We start from the raw sequence: 17,345 nt of genomic DNA, 5'->3' as shown, positions 1-17,345 counted from the left end.
GTCTCTACCCATTCTAAGCAGCAACGGCATGACAACGGTAAGTACGGCGCCTGGAACAACTCTAACTCTAACTTAGACCCTAAGTGACACCTATGTCTATATGTCTATACATAGGTCACAGACCATCGAAACGAAGCAGAAGACAATGTAATTCGATCATTAGAGTCGTAGATAATGAATGTGTGAATATCTTTAACCAAAGCTCATACGCATCCGCTAGCCTCTAAACACCCTCGATCTCTTGCCGTGCACGCAGCACCGATTATGTGTGCAGCGGGAGGCGCAATGGAGCAAACGGGTTCCTCGATAAACCTCCACAACTTGACAAGTATCGCCGCTGATGAACTCGAGAAAAATAGAAATCTTTCTGTTTTGTCGGTGTTCCACGGGAGAATTCTCAACTCCTCCAGGTGGGCCCGGGAACAATGTTGTAATCCGTATAAGAACGTGGCAAGAAGGGCCGCATCATAACTTGCGTAAACGGACCTCCGGATCAAGTTTACAGGCATGCCAGTGATACTTACCTTCGGAGGACTGGACGGCATGACACAGATCAATATATTTATAACTCGCGCCCCACAAGACAAGCTACTCCAAATTCACTGAGATAATACTAACGCAGAAAGACTCCGAGTACTCACGAAAAAGAACAGAAATCGATGCCGAGCCGACCTGTCAAGTTTTGCAGTTTCACCTAAACATAGTGGTAAAGCCAGCGTTGATGATTCAAGTCCAAAAGCATCATGGGTTCTACGTGAACTCACTCTTGAGGACCCGGATACATTCGCAATGTCTACCTTTAACAAAGTTGGTCGCAAGGCTACTTCGTGACGAGATCTGGCTGGCGCAGGGTGTAAGTGGCAACGACCTTGGTCTTTTTTCGACCGAGTTCGGGAATGAAGGGTCCGGGTCCAGATGAGGCACCCCCAGCTACGCCCATCTTAACGAACGAGGCAGTCACTTGTCGGACATGATATCATTGGTGGAGAATGCACGCTCGATGGAGATTAGTGCCAGCATTAATACCGATGGGTGGATAAGCCTACGATTCTTGCATATCCCTTGCACTTGTCCCAACCTCCGAGTCGTGCAGAGAATCGAGAACAATGCCAGCTTGCTGACGTGGCATTGCAAGACTACGAAGGAGGACGATGAAAGAATGTTATCAGTGGCCTGCGTTGAGCTGAAGGATGGACTCGTCAGAGTCGTCCCTCCAATCGTGTTTCACTGAAAACTAAAAGTGCCCAAGGAAATTCGGAGTTGCAAAACGTTGGATTTCGCGGATGGATCGCCAACTTGTGATGACAAATTTCTTGCACAGTACACTCGAGCTCGAAGCAGTCTTCGGAATATATTGGATTGGGTACACATGAGTGCTGACGGCAATCCCCTCGACCAGTAATTTTCTGGGAGGCCATCGACCCTTTGGCAATTTTTTTGACCTCGGTGACGATTAAACTGGGAAGCATTCAATCACGGCATCCTCCAGGTTTCGAAGTTCCATCAATTCTATTCGTCAGTCGGGCTACCTAGGTGGATCTCGATGCTAAGACTCAAGAACGGCTCGCGACGGACGATCCCGTTACCATTCCCCCGACGTTACAGTCCTTGCTGATCTTGCCTCCACGGTGGTCGTCATTACTAACACGGATGCATGAGACTGGTCCGATTTGCGACCTTGGCAGCTGACGATCCCGTTCAAGTCCAAGTTTCTTCGTCTTCCTCCCAAGTCCAATATAACTTTGGATGTATACCCACAATGTTTGACGTCGACGACCAGGTGGGTTCCAGAAGAGCTTCTGTTTTCTTGACTTCGTAGGACCGGAGAATTGCTTACCTATGGAAACCCAGAGGGTCAAATGTTCGTCCCGCAAGACGACGAATCTATGGTCAATCTTGCCGGGATCTGGCCTATTCTCAGCTGAAATCGGCTGGGGAATCAGCAATGCTCACCTGCACATCAGGTCCTTAGTATCTGCCTCGCAGACTTCTACGAGGTGGTGCTGCCTTGGTCCAACAGGCGCTCACGGAGAGTGTCTCGCGTCTCCGGGAGCACACGATGACTGTGATATGGTGGTGCGTTTCTTTGCGACAGTACCCGAGTTGATGAGATCACTTACGGCTCTGTCGATTCTGTCATCCGATGGTCTTGATGGCTAGTAGGGATATAAAAGCGAGATCACCTCGAGAACCGTTTGCGCATCGGCCTCTAAGTATTAGCGCTCCGATAGCGTCGAGCATTAAATTTACCACGCATTATTTTTGGCGCCAAATCCTTTTCATTTTCCTTCGTGACTTTTAAATCTTGCGTTCAAATGTACATCCTTTTGCCTTCTGGGTGGCCGCAGCCGGCCCTTGGCCAGGTTGGTGGTAGAAGTTGTCATGGAGGCCAAGTGCCCAATCCTAAAATGTTTTTCCTTTTCTAAGTTTTTGTGATCCTATCCTGCACGCGCATTTGGTGGCGACATTGATACTCATCGACGGCACGCTCCGCCGAAGGTCAAGGCCACTGGCAGTTGACGCCTATTTGATGGCTATGGTTTTGTCTTCTAATCAATGAAATTGTGCGCCAGCTCATGAGGCCCCGGCCCCGGATTCGGAGAGTTAGAACGATGGCCCCCTTGGCAAGCTCATGCGGAATATAAAACCCTCCCTCACACACTTCAATCTGAAGAAGATACACCTGTCATAACCGTCGCCTCTGTCACCACTATGTCGTACTACGCTAACATAGGATCCCCCTCCGCATCGGGATCTGTAAGTTTTCAGTTGTCTGACAGGGCATGACTGCGACTTAATTGACACTGCGGCAGTTGGTGCAATGCCTGTGGGTCGTCGGACCATATGGATTGCGCTGCAACCACATATTTGATGGCCACCAACTTCCTGCTCACCTTCGTGAAATTCACGGAATTCGGGGTGCAAACAATTTGCGCGTTCATTGTTTGTGGAACCACTGCACCATGGAGCTCAACAGAGAGAACCTCTCGAGACATGTGGAAGAAAGGCACCTCCAGATCATATACCCTTGCGACACATGCAACAAACCGTTCACTCGCAGATACAACCTCAATAAACATAAGACAAATTGCCCGGCTCAGCAGCAGTAGATGTGAGAACTTGCCAGGACTTTCTTTCGTGTATGACCAACACTGATTTGCGATTTTAATGTTGTTTCGGTCCGCTCTTAAGTCGGAAAAGGGAACTGCGTGGTGAAGATCTAGTGGTGTTTGAGGACTTCATGCTTGACTTGCTAGAATGGATCTTGTCTTTCTCACTTTAGCCTCGCGATAATTATACTCCTCCATGCCATTTACCCCCGTGGTTATATGTCCATACATAGGTCAGACCAATTACAGACGATCAAAACTCTCGGTTTATCGAAGAAAACGCAAAATCAACATCAATAGAATCGTGGCGTAGCTAGCTGAATTTATCATACTTACTCCGCCTAAGACTCGCAAATCTGCCCGATTTCTAACTCGCGACGAACATCATTCGATGAGGTCTGCAACAGGAAGCATATTGGAGAGACTCTTGATGAACGAGTTTCACAATTCTTCGGCATAGGAAGAGTTCCACAGAAGATGTCGACTCCCCCGGTGCGCGAAGGCCCGGAGCGGCGATTTTAAGCGAGGAGGCTGCGCCATGTCCCGCATACACCGACCTTGGCATCAAATTCTGCAGTAAGTCTTTGGTGATACTGTCGAGGGCTAGACATTACACAAATCAATTAATGTATTTATGGTTTGTTGCCTCACAACTGAAGCCTCACCAATTTACTTGGGGATGACACCGAGACCCATTCAGGAAAGACTCTTATTAACGAAATAGAGTAGAATCTGACACCTGAATATGTCGTCAAGCTGAGCTGTCGAATACCGCGACAGCCGGCCTGCAATAGGTGTGTTCACCTCTCTGCGGAAGCTTCCTTGTGGTACCAAAAGTCTGGTACGAATAGGCAACGAGCGGACGAGGTCGTTCTAGCGGTTTGCAATACACCCAAGACCCTCGTGAGTTCCGGTACGCATTTTTTTGACCTCAGATGTCATTCAACGTGGTCCGAAGGAACGAGGTGGGGGAAGGCTTCTGACTTGCGCATGGTGGCAACAACCCTGTTGTCTCTGGTCTGCCGCACAGCACAAGTTCAGAAAAGAGGCGTTCCGACCAAAGGAGGACGGTAATGTCGGACAGATGAAGCAACATGATTGCCGTAGATTGAGATTAGACAGATGGGAGCATACTAGGGTTCGGGACAAAATTAATTGACGAATTATTAGCCTGCTTTTTAGCCAGGTGGCTCTTGGGGAATTATTAACTAGCGGATTATTAGCTACTTTTTAGCAAGTCACGTGAGACGTCAGTACCTGGCCCACAGTGGAAAGAGGGGTATATATCGGACGTACAGAAGATCACCTTGTTGCCTGTTTTTCACATCTCCGTAATGAGCGTCTCACCAGAGAAGCTGCGGGGCGCGTAAGAGCACAGGATTTCGCCAGTAATGGGGATAACGCTCACCTAACTTTGATGTCCTTGTAGGCGCCAAAGGATTGCAGGACATGCTTGCCTGCGATCCCCGTGAAACATAAACCTAAATCGAGTTTCAGATGTATCGATACATAGTCTGGGCATAGAATTCAAATATTACCATGAAGAATGGGCTGATCGAACCCGCCAATTGCCGCGAAGCTGGAGTCAATCTGTATGGGATATAAAAGACTACTCGAACCCCGAGTACGGTGTGCGACTTACATGTAAAGGATTATAGTCCCCACTTAGTCTGCATACCAGCGTCAGAAATACAAGAAGATACAGCAATGACTGGGAGACTGACCTGTATAGTGCAGCTTGCGAGGCATTCGTCTTCTCTTCGATCACAGCACCAGGTTGACGCTTTGGGGGTGTGTTTGCAGCTGTGGCAGCACCTCTATCTGTGGCAAACTCAGATAAGCGCCAGTGTTCGATAGAAGCTTTAATACCTTTGCCAGAACGCTTGCGACCAAAGCCACCGGCGCCTCGAATGAACACCGTTATTTGATTTCGAATATGACGTTCCCTGTGGCTACACCTTTCGTATACACTATGGTGGTGACCGAAGCGGCCTTGCCCTTATCCAGGACTTCCAAAAGCCTGTGCAATGATGGTGGGGATTGGCAGGAAGAGGACGTAAAGACGGATGAACCTGGTTTCATTTACAAAATGACCCTCTGTAGGTATAGGGCTCCTGATTGCCAAATATTGTTCGCCATGAAGAAGCTTAGCCTGAACCGCATGATTAAGCCCCCAGGGTGCATTTAATTCTGCCATGGCGCCTCACAGGATTGAAGTTCGGCAACTAGCCTAGTGAGATACCAGAACTGGCTGCGAATTGCAGAATGACTCCGAACGTTGTGAGCGCTGCAAACTCGTCGTGGCTTTCGTACGTCCATTGCAGGTCTTTTGCGGTCGCGCCGACGCCAAGGTTGTAGAGAATGACGTCGCGCTCGGTATAAGTGAACTCGTGGTCTTCTGGTTTGTCTTTCTTGGCGTCGGCGACGAGTTGGGAGTCCTCTGGATCGGTGAAGATGTCTGGTAGTTTGGACATGGTGGTGGGAAGAGTGAAGCACGTAGAATCACAATTACCCAACCAAACTTTAGGCCTGATGGCCGCATCATTCAAGCGGTGATAATGTATTGTCATCAATATGCATGTTTATGGGAGATTTGGACATTAATATTGATGTGCGGGTCCGGTCGCTCTCAGACCAACTACTTGTTGAAGAGCCTTGAGCGCTGAGTCTGACTCGATCATCTATGCTCGGGAAAGGCCGCCTCCGAGTCATTCATGACCCTAACCCTAAATTCGTTCTCGTCGTGATTACCGTCAGCTGCAGTGAGTGACCTTAAGCTTGGGTCCTCCATGACCCTCAGATAAAACATAATCGACTAGGATGCCCACACAGACGCTGCAGGACACAGAATTGATCGTTCCTCAACATGCGCCTCACCCACTCCTTCCATTTCTTCAATCCCAGTCACAAACCACATTAACCCGCCTCTATCAACGACCATCATCATGTCTTTCAATATTTAGGTGATGAATCCTTCCATTGTATATATGCCTAAGCTGACGTTTTACTAGATTGCTCGGGCCAATTGAGCGGCAGCTCATAATGAACCTACTATGGCTAGAAAGTGCCCTCTCTGCAGCGACAATGTCGGCTTGGGTCCTTCCCGAGGGAAAGAAGTACGTAGTTTATAGCTGCGGATGCTTCACACTCATGATCCATACGTCCAGTACGTATGATTCGGCCCTTGCTGTCATGACTGGACTCCACATTGCCCCAAACTCGGCTGTTAGACTAGCGCTAAACCCTACATTCAAATCTAGCTTGAGGCAAGCTATCACAGGAGGGTACGTTGAAATTATAAATGAAGCAAATTCATCATGCCAACAAATGCCTGAAGTGGTAACACGGGAAGCTTTGGAGTCCCTGCCGACAGGGACGGCAAGCGACAGTCAGCAAACATCGAAAACTTAGACGCATATGCCCTTGAACGATGGGAGGTGAGCTAGTCATAAACTGGTGGGAAGTAAGCAAACAGTTTCGTAGACCATCCTTCACTACATGGTGTCGTCTGGTCAAGGGCAAAATCCCACCAAGCCTTCCCAAGGAGTTTTGTATTTGCTTCAACGGAGCGGTTTGATGAACAATGTTCAGTGGGTGTATACGCGTGAAAACCCTTTTTTCGTGTTCTCACATTTTCCCATCAACAGTGGCGCAGCTCTACAAATCACTTCATCGGGTTTCCAGTTCCTACTCCACTCACCTCATGACCAACTCTGGAATCTGCTATTACAGTACTTGCACATGGCAGAGGTCCGCTTCCTGTTGATAGAATTCGTCGTGTTTAATATTGATGTGTCCTCAGGAGCGGCAAATGGATCTCGTGGAGGTGCTTAGCTTTCTATTTATGTTGTCGACAATGGATCTAGGTCGGGTGAGGCACATCTGACATAGTTGTGTGCAGTAGCTGAAAGGGCACTGTTCATACCAGGAATATTCGACAGAACCCTTAAGTGAAACACAGAAGGCAATGCTCGAAGACCTTCGAGACTATGGGCTTGTGTGGCAACGTAAGGTATGGAGCCGTCCAGTTTACCACTTTTGGCACATTTTCACAAAAAATGTACTATGCTACTTGCAGACGTCATCAAAACGTTTCAGTCCCACACGACTAGCAACAACTTTGACTTCGTCATCGCCTCCCTTACCAAGCTCTCATCCTACTGGTGGCTCTCGTCCAGTTGATGGTACAGGAGCGGTTGCTTTAAGCTCGGGGGCCGCGCAACAAGGCTTCATTGTTCTGGAAACTAACTATCGAATATATGCCTATACAGGTATGTCACCTCTTCTTCAATGTTTGCTTTGGAGTTTACATGTCGTCGGCGGCTGGAAGATAACCCTTTGCAGACGGCCGTCCTGAATTTGTTCATCACGATGAAATACCGTTTTCCGAACTTGGTTGTGGGAATGCTCACGCGTGAAAGCGTACGGAAGGCACTGGGCAACGGAATCTCGGCTGACCAGGTATCAAACGTTCTTCTCTGATTGTAGTCGGGTCTGCATAATAAGCCTGATCGCCGTTGACAGATCATCAGCTACCTAACAACACACGCACACCCACAGATGCGCAAGAACGTGAGTATAGATTCGTCCTCACAGTACGCTTCTGTTGCTCACTGCCCCTGAATAGAATCCCCTTTTGCCTGTGACCGTACAAGACCAAATAAGACTCTGGGAGCTTGAGAGGAATCGGCTGAAATCTGCAGAAGGTAAGGATCTCCTCTTCATTATGATACCCTTCTCACGCCAGCCGAAACACAAATTAAGGTTATCTTTACAAAGACTTCGCGTCGCAAGCCGATTATGAATACGTGCTAGCGTATGCAAAGCAGCTGGATGTTGTGCTTTGGGAGAACGCGGTCAAGCGGTGCTTCTTTGGTACTCTTGAGGGGCATGCTAATGTCAGAGGTTTCATTGAGAGACGGACGGGATCAGTCTAGAGTTCTTCCTCGCCATGCTTGTGTTTGGTGGGTGTCAGATACCACCCAAGTACAAATGTATTGCATCCGATATGCATTAAGTGATTCATTAAAGTACTCGTGACTTAGGACAATGAATGGTTAGCGATGACGGCGTTCATCTGCCCATGTGTTGATAAAAATGCTAATACAATTGGGTGACGATGTATAGTATATGGCTACATGCATATCATAATACAATATATTCCAGATGAGAGTGAGGGTCATGAAAGTCACATCGTAAACTCAAACCACATCTGTAGAATTTTCATCCACCTTACAAAGCACAAATCCGCCCTCGTAGCCTACCTGGTCAACTGCAGTGCCAGTTTCACGCCAGCGCCCAACAAGGCTACGCTCGTGTACGTAACCTTTGAATATCCAGCGACCATGATATGAATGGGCAACGTGCGTCTGATTCAAACAATTAGTTAAAATGAATGACACCACGCAGGCGTTATTTCACGTACTGGCAGCCGCAGCAGAACAACAAAGCCATCCCATGGTCTTACTCGGCCAATGAAAGAGAAAGAACCCCAAGCAGGGCCCTCGCGTTCGTACGTCTGAAAAAGTTCACGCATTTGTCAAGCTTCAACTCGAGACGAAAGGAGGTCTCACCTCTCCCGTGATGATAATGTCGGTGACACCACTAGATCTTTCCTCACAAACTTCCTCATAGTCGTCGTCCGTTTCGTGGGGCGAATCCTCGCTTACGGTCTCAATGGGCAAATCACCACGCCACTCGGAGCTCTTCTTGAACGGCATGGAGTAGGGGTTTTCGCGTTCAGCATGGTATGTTTCATAACGTACGGTCCTCCCGGTATCCGGATCATCTAATGTCAGGCTATCCTATTAAATGTGTTTTGTGAATGCTGCGCACACGAGACCAGGCGCATAGAAAACTTACTGCTCCATGTTTAATCTCCAGCCGACGGGGCAACCAACCGTTGAGGATATCCTCGCCCCACCCATGAGCTTCGGCAGGTGCAGGGATAGGTTCATCGGGGTTTAAACAATGATGTTCTTTGAACACGCAAGATATGCGCTCGTGCGCCCAAGTAACACCCTGTACCGAAGGTCGTCGATTACGCATGTTAGCTTCCATGTGAGCCTGTAGGTATGGAATCTGACGCGACAGGGTATGATCAACTTGCCGGACAATAATATGACCAAGAACGTACCAAAGCACGACCATTCCGGTGTCCGGTTAATGTCCCAAGACGGTAGAAAACTCCCCGGAGCGGTCGATCAACAGCCCACGGATCATGACATGATACAATTCGAAACCATTCACTATCAAGGCGCTCGCTGCCAAGGCCGTTATAGTCGCCGAAAAACTTTGTGCGAGTGTGAAAGTGAAAGTCTACAACATCTTCCTGTGTAAGCCGCGGAACAGGCAATCCCATTGTAGTAGCTTGTACTCTCGTAGCAGGAAGTTGCGCCACTGCGGACGGTAATGGATTAGTGTCTAAACGCACCTCCAACCTGATCACATAGTTCAGGAGTGCAGCTGGTACTAAAGGCGGTGCAGCGAGCCTAATTTTTCGACCATAGTGTACAACTTCGCGGGAGATGGGAAGTGGCAGACCCGTCGTACATGGGATTGCAGCCTCAAGTTCTGCACAAAGAGGCAGATAGAAAAACGCATCGGGAGCGTACGCAGATGAGAACTGCACGTAACAGTGTTACGTCAGGGACAAATAACAAATTGCAATACGCACTCGATGTCCTTGCACAAGGAAAGGCTCAAGCCGGTGCAGTATTTTATTGCGTTCCCTAGGGTCTTCATTCTTGACGCTCCCTGATGCGTAATGTGAGAACACACATCAGACTTGATATACTAGCAACTGACCTTCGTTGCTGCTCATCCAAAGAAGCCAAAGGGCCAATGAGGTGCCTTCAATGTCGTTCACCCAAGATAGCGGATGCTCTCGGGGAACTTGGCATTTGTCTTCGATGGCATTTGCTATCCACATCGGAAGCTCGGCCCAGAGACACAACTGGGCCATGTTTTTATGATCATTTTCGAGCATCATGAGATAGACTGCCCAGAGGTCCTCCTGAAGAGAAGTAAAATTTTCCACATTCCGATGACGTATACGAGTCAATATGGTACTGCGCTTGCGAAGCTCCTCAGATAAGCATTCGACAGTGGTGCGTCCCCATGACAGGCGACGTAGTACTGCAGCGCAGTCAAACTTTTGGTGAAAAATCTGAGAATATAGATGGCTATTGCTGCGGAACCTGAGTGACGCATTGATCGTGCGAGACGTGCACAAGAGAGGGATCAATTCCGACGGTGGTCCAATGAACCGACCTGTAGCCAAGTAAAATGCGACACGTTCGAGTATGGGAGCATCAAGCAGCTCAAGGGGAGACAAAGAGCAAAGAGAAGCGGAAGGTCCTGCTAGCATACGTTGAGCTAGCATGTTGGGTGAAATGCTGTTCGATTGGATACTCGGAAGGCTCAGGAAGGGTATTTGAGTGTTTCATCTCAGACACCGGCGCCAATGAATACTTAAAGGTGATAAATCGACGTACAATGTGTGATCGCCGCGTCCTTCGCATCTCTTCCGGGCTGTGGTGAAAGTCCGTTCTAATGACCACATCATTACGAGAACGCCGACAAGTAGTTCCTGGAAATAGGATGCGTCACTGAAAAACATGAAAGTAAGAAAATAATTAGATATTACATCTGAGCAACGGTCTTTTCATTTCAGGAGTCTCTCTATGTATATTGGACAAAATCAGCGCCAACGAAAACGAGATCTGGAGATGGAGCCTGAGATTGACCTAAGATACACTGCAAAGCGGGCAGTCTCGGTGGGGCATCGTCTCCCAAATAAGGTGGCATCCTTCCTCGAACTCTTCCAAGTTCCAACGGGTACCTATGAACTCATTCAGGTCCAAATGGCCCCGCATGGGTTGGTTCTCGACCGTTCGAGTGCTCGAAGAGTTGCGCGAGCCCACTTGACCTTGACGCTTGAGGTTTTTCTCAGATATCACTGAAACTAGCAATCTGATTGGTGGAAAGGACCCGGCTTTGACCAGAAACGGTAGGCTCCTGTGGAGTACTATACTTTTTGAACGTTTTGATTTTCAGATAGTTTACACTTCCCTTCTATCGGTCCCGCGATGCCAGCGGTGTACTGCGGTGTAACGTGTTATTTGATTTATCTCATCAACTTTGGAGCAAGTCGCCCACCGTGCACCAATCCACGTTTCCGCATTTGTCCGAAGGATTGAATACCTTGTTCCAGCTCGTTCTCCCCTAGCCATCATCGTGTCAATTGATGCCGTCTTCATTCTATAATCTCCAGCGCCAGTTTGTATTAGATATCTAAATCTGATCCGAACCCGATCACAGTTCACGAGTGTGCGGCAGCCCGGCCTCTCATAAGTATCAGTTCATATCCGCGTAAATTGCCCGCGCCCGCGGGCATCGATTCTTTGCGATCCACGGCAAGTGGCTTCGTCGCAGGGAAGTATCAGAGGTCCCACTGTAGGTATGCTCGCTCATGCGTTTCCATAGGAAATCGACGTGGGTGTTGCGGCATGTAAGCCCAGACGTAAAAGATGTCATCGATGCATGAGATACATATACAAGTAAGTTGCCTGTGAAGTTCTGTGCGCCTCCACGAACATTTGCATGTGAAGTTACATCGTAGCGAAAGTTGGAAATGATGATGTTTATTCTTCTTTTTGATATAAAAGAAAATGCCATTTATGTGGTGCGCTGCCCTAGTAGATAGTGTTTTTAGTATGGATTCGTTGTCTAGTATCATCTATGTAAATAATATGTCCACTGGCTCTCGTCTCGTACCAGACAGGCATAAGTGGTGAAGGCCAACCTGCAGCGATTCAGAGCCGCGGTCTCTCTATGGGGTCGCTGTGCTTGTGCTAGTAATACTTTGTACTCGTGTAGATGGATGTTTGATGAATGATGTCAGAGTCGAACAGTTGTCCGGGCTGATCCTATAATAGGCTCACAATCATATACAAGTATACACACTTGAGCTCAATTGTTGTTTGAGATTTCCATGGTTCGCTTGTTGAGTTCTGGTGCGAAGACACCAAACACCGATATCTGATTATCCAGTCCCCGTCAATCCCCGCACATACTTTGCCACACGAGACCGAAGGTCTAATGTCAGGTCCCAGGATGATACGGTGTCTCGTTCTTTATGAATTAGCTCACGGACGGATCAACGTAGATCTCCCACGAGTAACGGAATTGACTATGAACTGCAAGTCGTAGCTTCCTTCGTCCGTGATATCCGAGTGAGATATCATATCGAGTGGCTTCTCTCAGGCTTGCACGCTATTGAATGCGTTAGTAAAATATGTGCCCAGGTAGACTTACTCTTGCCGACGTCAACAAATCATTCGTAGCCTCAGCAAGATCTCGAATGGACCATAGGGTGATCGGCGACTTTCAGTGAGATTGACCCCTGTTGCACACCGACGAGACATTACCACTCGCGTCGCGACGTTATGTCGCATCAGGAACGATCTCATGCGTGCAATCAAGTAGTTGCTTCGAAAAACGCATCAAAAGCTTACCGGAAACTCTGTTGGCCCATCTAGGACCGGCTCTGGTGCGGAATCCCAGGGAATGTCCGCCAGAAACTGCAATTGTCGTCGGTATCAATAGGCCGCAAAGTGGCGGGCGGGCGTCCTCCTACTTTCCACAATCGTATGCGGTGTATACGGATAGTTTAGTACGTCCAAGGCGCAACTCCCTGCCGAACATGATGGGAATTATCCAATCATGAAGGCTTGACACCAGGATCATGACATCTGGTATCTTGCGGAGATTCTTTTCTCCGCACCCTTCATAGCGAGGGTGCCGGCCTCGAGGGGCCTCGAGGAGCCTCGAGGTCAACGGATTGTTTGTCGGCACTTTTGAACGAGCGCCATCGATCAGCCAAAACGGTAGGTAATGAGGCGCAAGGCAAATGGGTATGATGTCAGAGAGAACGAACTAAATGCTATGTCGGAATACCGGCATTGTGGGATATCTCTTGTTCGACTCTCGGACAGAAAAACTCGACGAGGGAAAGCCCCCGGACAGCTGCACGGAACAAGTACCAGTGGTCCGGATCTTATGAGCCACAGGAAAACACAGTCCACCTTGACGTGGCTAGCGCCCAGCCTGAAGTTTCGAATGGTGAAATGGAACGGAGCGCCCAAAGTGGGTTAGGACAAACAAAGGATGCCATGTAACATTACACGTCCAGCGCTCTCCACCATAGTCCGATCACAAGTGTAGCAGGACATAATACCGGAACGCGAGCCGTACATGTTAATGAGGTTGACTGACATCCTCGAGGAGGATCCGATAAGAGAAAACATGTGGACTTCCATAATACGGCCAGACTGACAGGTCAACAAGGGCGACGAAGAGCGAGCTGTACAATCAGGCTTCAGATCTTGAATACGACGCAGGGTCATTGGATCCAGTAACTTGAAGTTCGAGACAGCCTCCGGAAAGCCAAAATGCAAACGATGATACCGGAACGCGATCCGTGAATGATGTCAACGAGGTTTGTGTCGTCTCCAAGGAAGCTCAGATAAGGGACAACATGTGGTCTTCCAGAGTACGGTCAGACTGATAGGCCAACAGCATGACGAGAGCGACGTACACGCCTGTCTATCCAATTGAGTGATCGAATTACTCTAGGAGTGACTTAAATCTGGTGACTTGGAGTTCGAGGCACTCTCACGAAAGCCAGAATTACAACAACATCTGCCCCTGCAGCGTGGTGCACCACTCCGTTCTATCATACGTGCTTCTTCGGGTTCCGGGTTATGTTTCCTGCGGTGGCTGATGCACTCTCATGCCATGGTTAGACCGGTTGGGATGAGCAAGGATCGATCGCTCTAGGCCTGGAGTGGAGATGGCAGACAATGGTTCGTTGTCCTTAGAAGCACAGCCTTGTGGTGATGAACGCCAACCTCATGCCTCGTAAACATTGATGAGTCTACTAAAGTTAACTGAAGATCCGTTATAGTGTCCAACTGGCATCGTACCTCTGCAGAATACTTATGGCCGCCCCCTCGGTGAGATTGATGGCAGATGGTTCCGAAATCAGTGTTCACTATTCAATTCTTCTTCATGTGCATGGGAGCACTAATGCACATGTCCTTCTTTTGGATACAGCCTCATGAGGCCCTCAGCAGGGTCTGTGCCCCAATCCTTTAAGAGTCGTGTCCCACTTTCAGCAGGGCGTAAACGGCGATAGTAGCTACACACCTTTGTCCAGACTGTCCAACGTGTTGATCTCTTCTTCTAGTGCGAATTTACATACATTCGTGTTGGATATAATCCGTTCCTTGGATGCTGACTTGGGACACAGCATAGACCCCTTTTGTTGGCGCTCTTTGGATGACACAACTCGGGAGTCAATACTGGAGCAGCAGTGATTTACTCGCGGGAAGCTTGAATCTCGTACCTTGATAAATTCCTTGACAACACTCTCAGTTAGCACTTGGCAAGCATGATCGTTGCATAACCGACAGATGGGTATCTTATCGCCGTCTCTCAGCTAATAATCAGATACTTATAAGCTCATGCTGCCGAACACAAATTAGACACATGTATATCGTCTTCGCCAAGGCCCCTGGTAGAATTCCTCCTCGAGGAGGGGATATATAAGATAATTAGGGTTATATAGATATATCGGCATGATGGCGCTTTGAAAAAATACCCCATCAGGCGTGGTAGTGTTTGGGTGTAAACAATTGAACATCGCAATATACGCGAATCAACTAATAGATCATCATCAAAAAATATTCATATGATTCACACATAGAAGGGCAAACAAATTTGATAGCCAACAACTGTATAACTCTACGGAAGACAAGGCGGCAACTCGACATACAAATACGACGACCTTGCTTAAGAAAACCTGCGGGGATCTCATTAGCATTGAAACTCTACAAAAACAATGCACGCTGCGCCAAGTGAAAGATCAGACATCCTGGAAGGACTGCATACCCTCATTGCGCCGACCCCCACCTCCCGTCCAGCGCGCCACAAGGACGGCCCACGCACGACTATGCTTTTGGGTTCACACAGCGAGGGGGAATATAAACGATCGGTATTGGGGGAGTACTCCTGGCGGAGGGCGCTAAAGTGGAAACTGCGAATAACGGAAAATTTTCATCGTGCATAGATGGGCGCAGCGATGCAAAGTTCGAGCTTAGATCGATTCTCACCTGAAAGACGAACAATGCAACGAGTTGGACATCGGCACCTAAACAGGGCTGAAGAGTTGGTCAGAACAGATCGAACACAAATAGATTGAGGTGAAAAGAATCAGACGAAATGGCACTGGCAAGTACACTGTGCGCTCCGGAGAACGCGTGTTCGTTGCGAACGAACAGCTCTATTCCTCGGCATGGTCGTGTAGGACGGGGAAGAGAATAAAGTCATCAAGAAAAGAAGAAGAATGGCGACGCGATACTTACAGAACAATGATGCGGATAAAGAAGAAAAGTTCTGCCATTGGAGGAATTTATACACCGCCACAATTTGGCAATTGTTTGGCATTGGCCCGTGCACCGTTGATTATGTAACACATATATAGTGCTTTGTGGATGATGGAACCGATGTTTAACCTAGAACGACGACAAAGGCTGAACAGATCATTAACATTGCAGTTACAGATGTCCCTGGTAGATGTTGAACGTCCAATATCTGTCATTCCACAGCAGCGGGGTCGTGAATCCCCTGAAATCATCGACGTCGACCTGCTCGATGTAGAAGACCAGGTGGCTCGCATCAGGTCGAGACCACCTACCAGGAGAAGAAGGGTGTCGGAGAGTGGTCGTTCTGTGTCAGTCGAGCCAGAAATCATAACAATAAACGACAGCGATGACGATATACAGTTCGTCAGTGCCAGATCTCACAGTGCGTCCAACACATCTTTTTCGACAGTTCTTCCTGAACAATTATTAGGAGAGCGCCTTTTTTCTCCATCTCCTCCTCCACAGCTTGCTGTGATACCACCAGTTCCGCAGATACCGCGCAGGTTTCTACCTATGCGAAGAAGACCGCCTCCCTTTCCCACCGCCCCTGGCTTGGTGGTTCCCAATGCCGAGCCTTTTCCATTCGAAAGGACCATCAGGCATGCCCCTACGCACGTTGAGCATCCTCAGGCGCTTGTTCCTCCACCTGCTGCTGCGCGGTCTCATCACGTTCCCATCATGGGACTTGGCGGGGCACTGCTTCAACGCGCTAGATCTGCCTTTGAGCATCCCCCTGTACGATCACATAATAACGACCGCCGCCGCCGAGTCTTCGGCATTCCAGCGGATGTTTTCATGCAATGGAACCCTCTAGACTTCTTTGGTCATGAAGAAGACGAGCTGTATGATGATGATGGATTCCGTCACTATCGTGCTGCAGATTTTTATGACGAACCAGGCGATGCGCTGATGCGAGGCGACCTCCGTCGTTTCAACTCCCTAGGGCGACCTTCAGAACCTGATTATCAAACGGAGTATACCCATCCAACGAACCCTGCATCTGGCTTTACGCATGACTTCGAGTTATCATCGATAACGTCTGCGCCTGTTATCGACATTGATAGCCCTGGTTCCTCCAGTTCAAGCAGTAGTCGTCATGGCGAGACTATGCTTGCCTGTGCCTGGTGCCACGATCCGTTGATACTGGGAGCCACGGATGTTGGCGAGGACAGAGCTAAGAGAAGATTGTGGGGTTTGAGATGTGGACATGTTTTGGACGGAAAATGTGTTGAGGAATTGATGAAGCCGATACCTGTTATCACCCCGGACTCGCTGGAAACCAATGATGTGAAAGGTAAAGGCAAAGCAAAGGAGGTAGATGATCCCAAGTTACCTAGCACCTACCCCACCGGCTCTTCGAAAGGTAAAGGCAAGGCGACGGAACCCGATATCTTTAATATATTCCCTGAACCGGAATTCCCCTCTATTCGCTCACGTCTTCGTCCCCGTCCCCCCGTTCCACCGCGTCCGGCTGGATCTTTGCCCGCTGGCCCTGGCCCGTCTCGCGGGCGACCTAGAGCTGCTCCCCGCACGTCTACGAAAGCGAAGGGTAATGGGAAGGATCGAGCCAAGGTTCTCAGTGTAGAAGCTGAATATGAATGGACTTGTCCTGTTGGCGGATGTGGACGTGTTCATGTGAGTCAGCTCATCAACGGGCAGTGGGTCATGGATGAGAAGAGAGGGGCTATCACTGTCTTTGTATGATATATGGCAGTTCCTAAGCTGTGAGCTCGGTTTATGTCTTTAC

General features: G+C 48.7%; 4 protein-coding genes across 4 annotated transcripts; 2 read left to right on the top strand and 2 right to left on the bottom strand.

The window, feature by feature from the left end:
• Positions 1-4,431: 4,431 nt before the first annotated feature.
• On the bottom strand, positions 4,432-5,584 carry EDB91DRAFT_1329404 (HotDog domain-containing protein; the record flags this gene model as incomplete). Its single annotated transcript, XM_041325320.1, has 9 exons — positions 4,432-4,465; positions 4,519-4,591; positions 4,649-4,700; positions 4,753-4,780; positions 4,835-4,931; positions 4,980-5,056; positions 5,080-5,130; positions 5,183-5,300; positions 5,353-5,584. 9 exons carry the CDS (start codon positions 5,582-5,584, stop codon positions 4,432-4,434), a joined length of 762 nt encoding a protein of 253 aa, XP_041176402.1.
• A 282-nt stretch (positions 5,585-5,866) lies between these two features.
• EDB91DRAFT_1138848 (transcription factor Tfb2-domain-containing protein) lies at positions 5,867-8,194 on the top strand. The gene is made up of 13 exons (XM_041318904.1): positions 5,867-6,073; positions 6,122-6,226; positions 6,278-6,394; positions 6,448-6,547; positions 6,594-6,700; positions 6,758-6,860; positions 6,913-6,981; positions 7,039-7,122; positions 7,189-7,381; positions 7,441-7,571; positions 7,635-7,682; positions 7,738-7,816; positions 7,875-8,194. The coding sequence occupies exons 1-13, from the start codon at positions 5,931-5,933 to the stop codon at positions 8,045-8,047; spliced, it is 1,452 nt and encodes a 483-aa protein (XP_041176401.1). The 5' UTR covers positions 5,867-5,930; the 3' UTR covers positions 8,048-8,194.
• A 117-nt stretch (positions 8,195-8,311) lies between these two features.
• Positions 8,312-10,494, bottom strand: EDB91DRAFT_1249341 (uncharacterized protein; the record flags this gene model as incomplete). Its single annotated transcript, XM_041323062.1, has 7 exons — positions 8,312-8,479; positions 8,536-8,628; positions 8,684-8,914; positions 8,973-9,191; positions 9,247-9,735; positions 9,787-9,866; positions 9,918-10,494. 7 exons carry the CDS (start codon positions 10,492-10,494, stop codon positions 8,312-8,314), a joined length of 1,857 nt encoding a protein of 618 aa, XP_041176400.1.
• Positions 10,495-15,736: 5,242 nt separating this feature from the next.
• Positions 15,737-17,302, top strand: EDB91DRAFT_1249340 (uncharacterized protein; the record flags this gene model as incomplete). Its single annotated transcript, XM_041323061.1, has 2 exons — positions 15,737-15,980; positions 16,029-17,302. 2 exons carry the CDS (start codon positions 15,737-15,739, stop codon positions 17,300-17,302), a joined length of 1,518 nt encoding a protein of 505 aa, XP_041176399.1.
• Positions 17,303-17,345: the final 43 nt, after the last annotated feature.

This window comes from Suillus paluster (assembly GCF_016628075.1).
Source record: "Suillus paluster strain FC165 chromosome Unknown EDB91scaffold_32, whole genome shotgun sequence".
NCBI classification, from domain to species: domain Eukaryota; kingdom Fungi; phylum Basidiomycota; class Agaricomycetes; order Boletales; family Suillaceae; genus Suillus; species Suillus paluster.
This window is presented reverse-complemented; position numbering and strand designations above follow the sequence as displayed.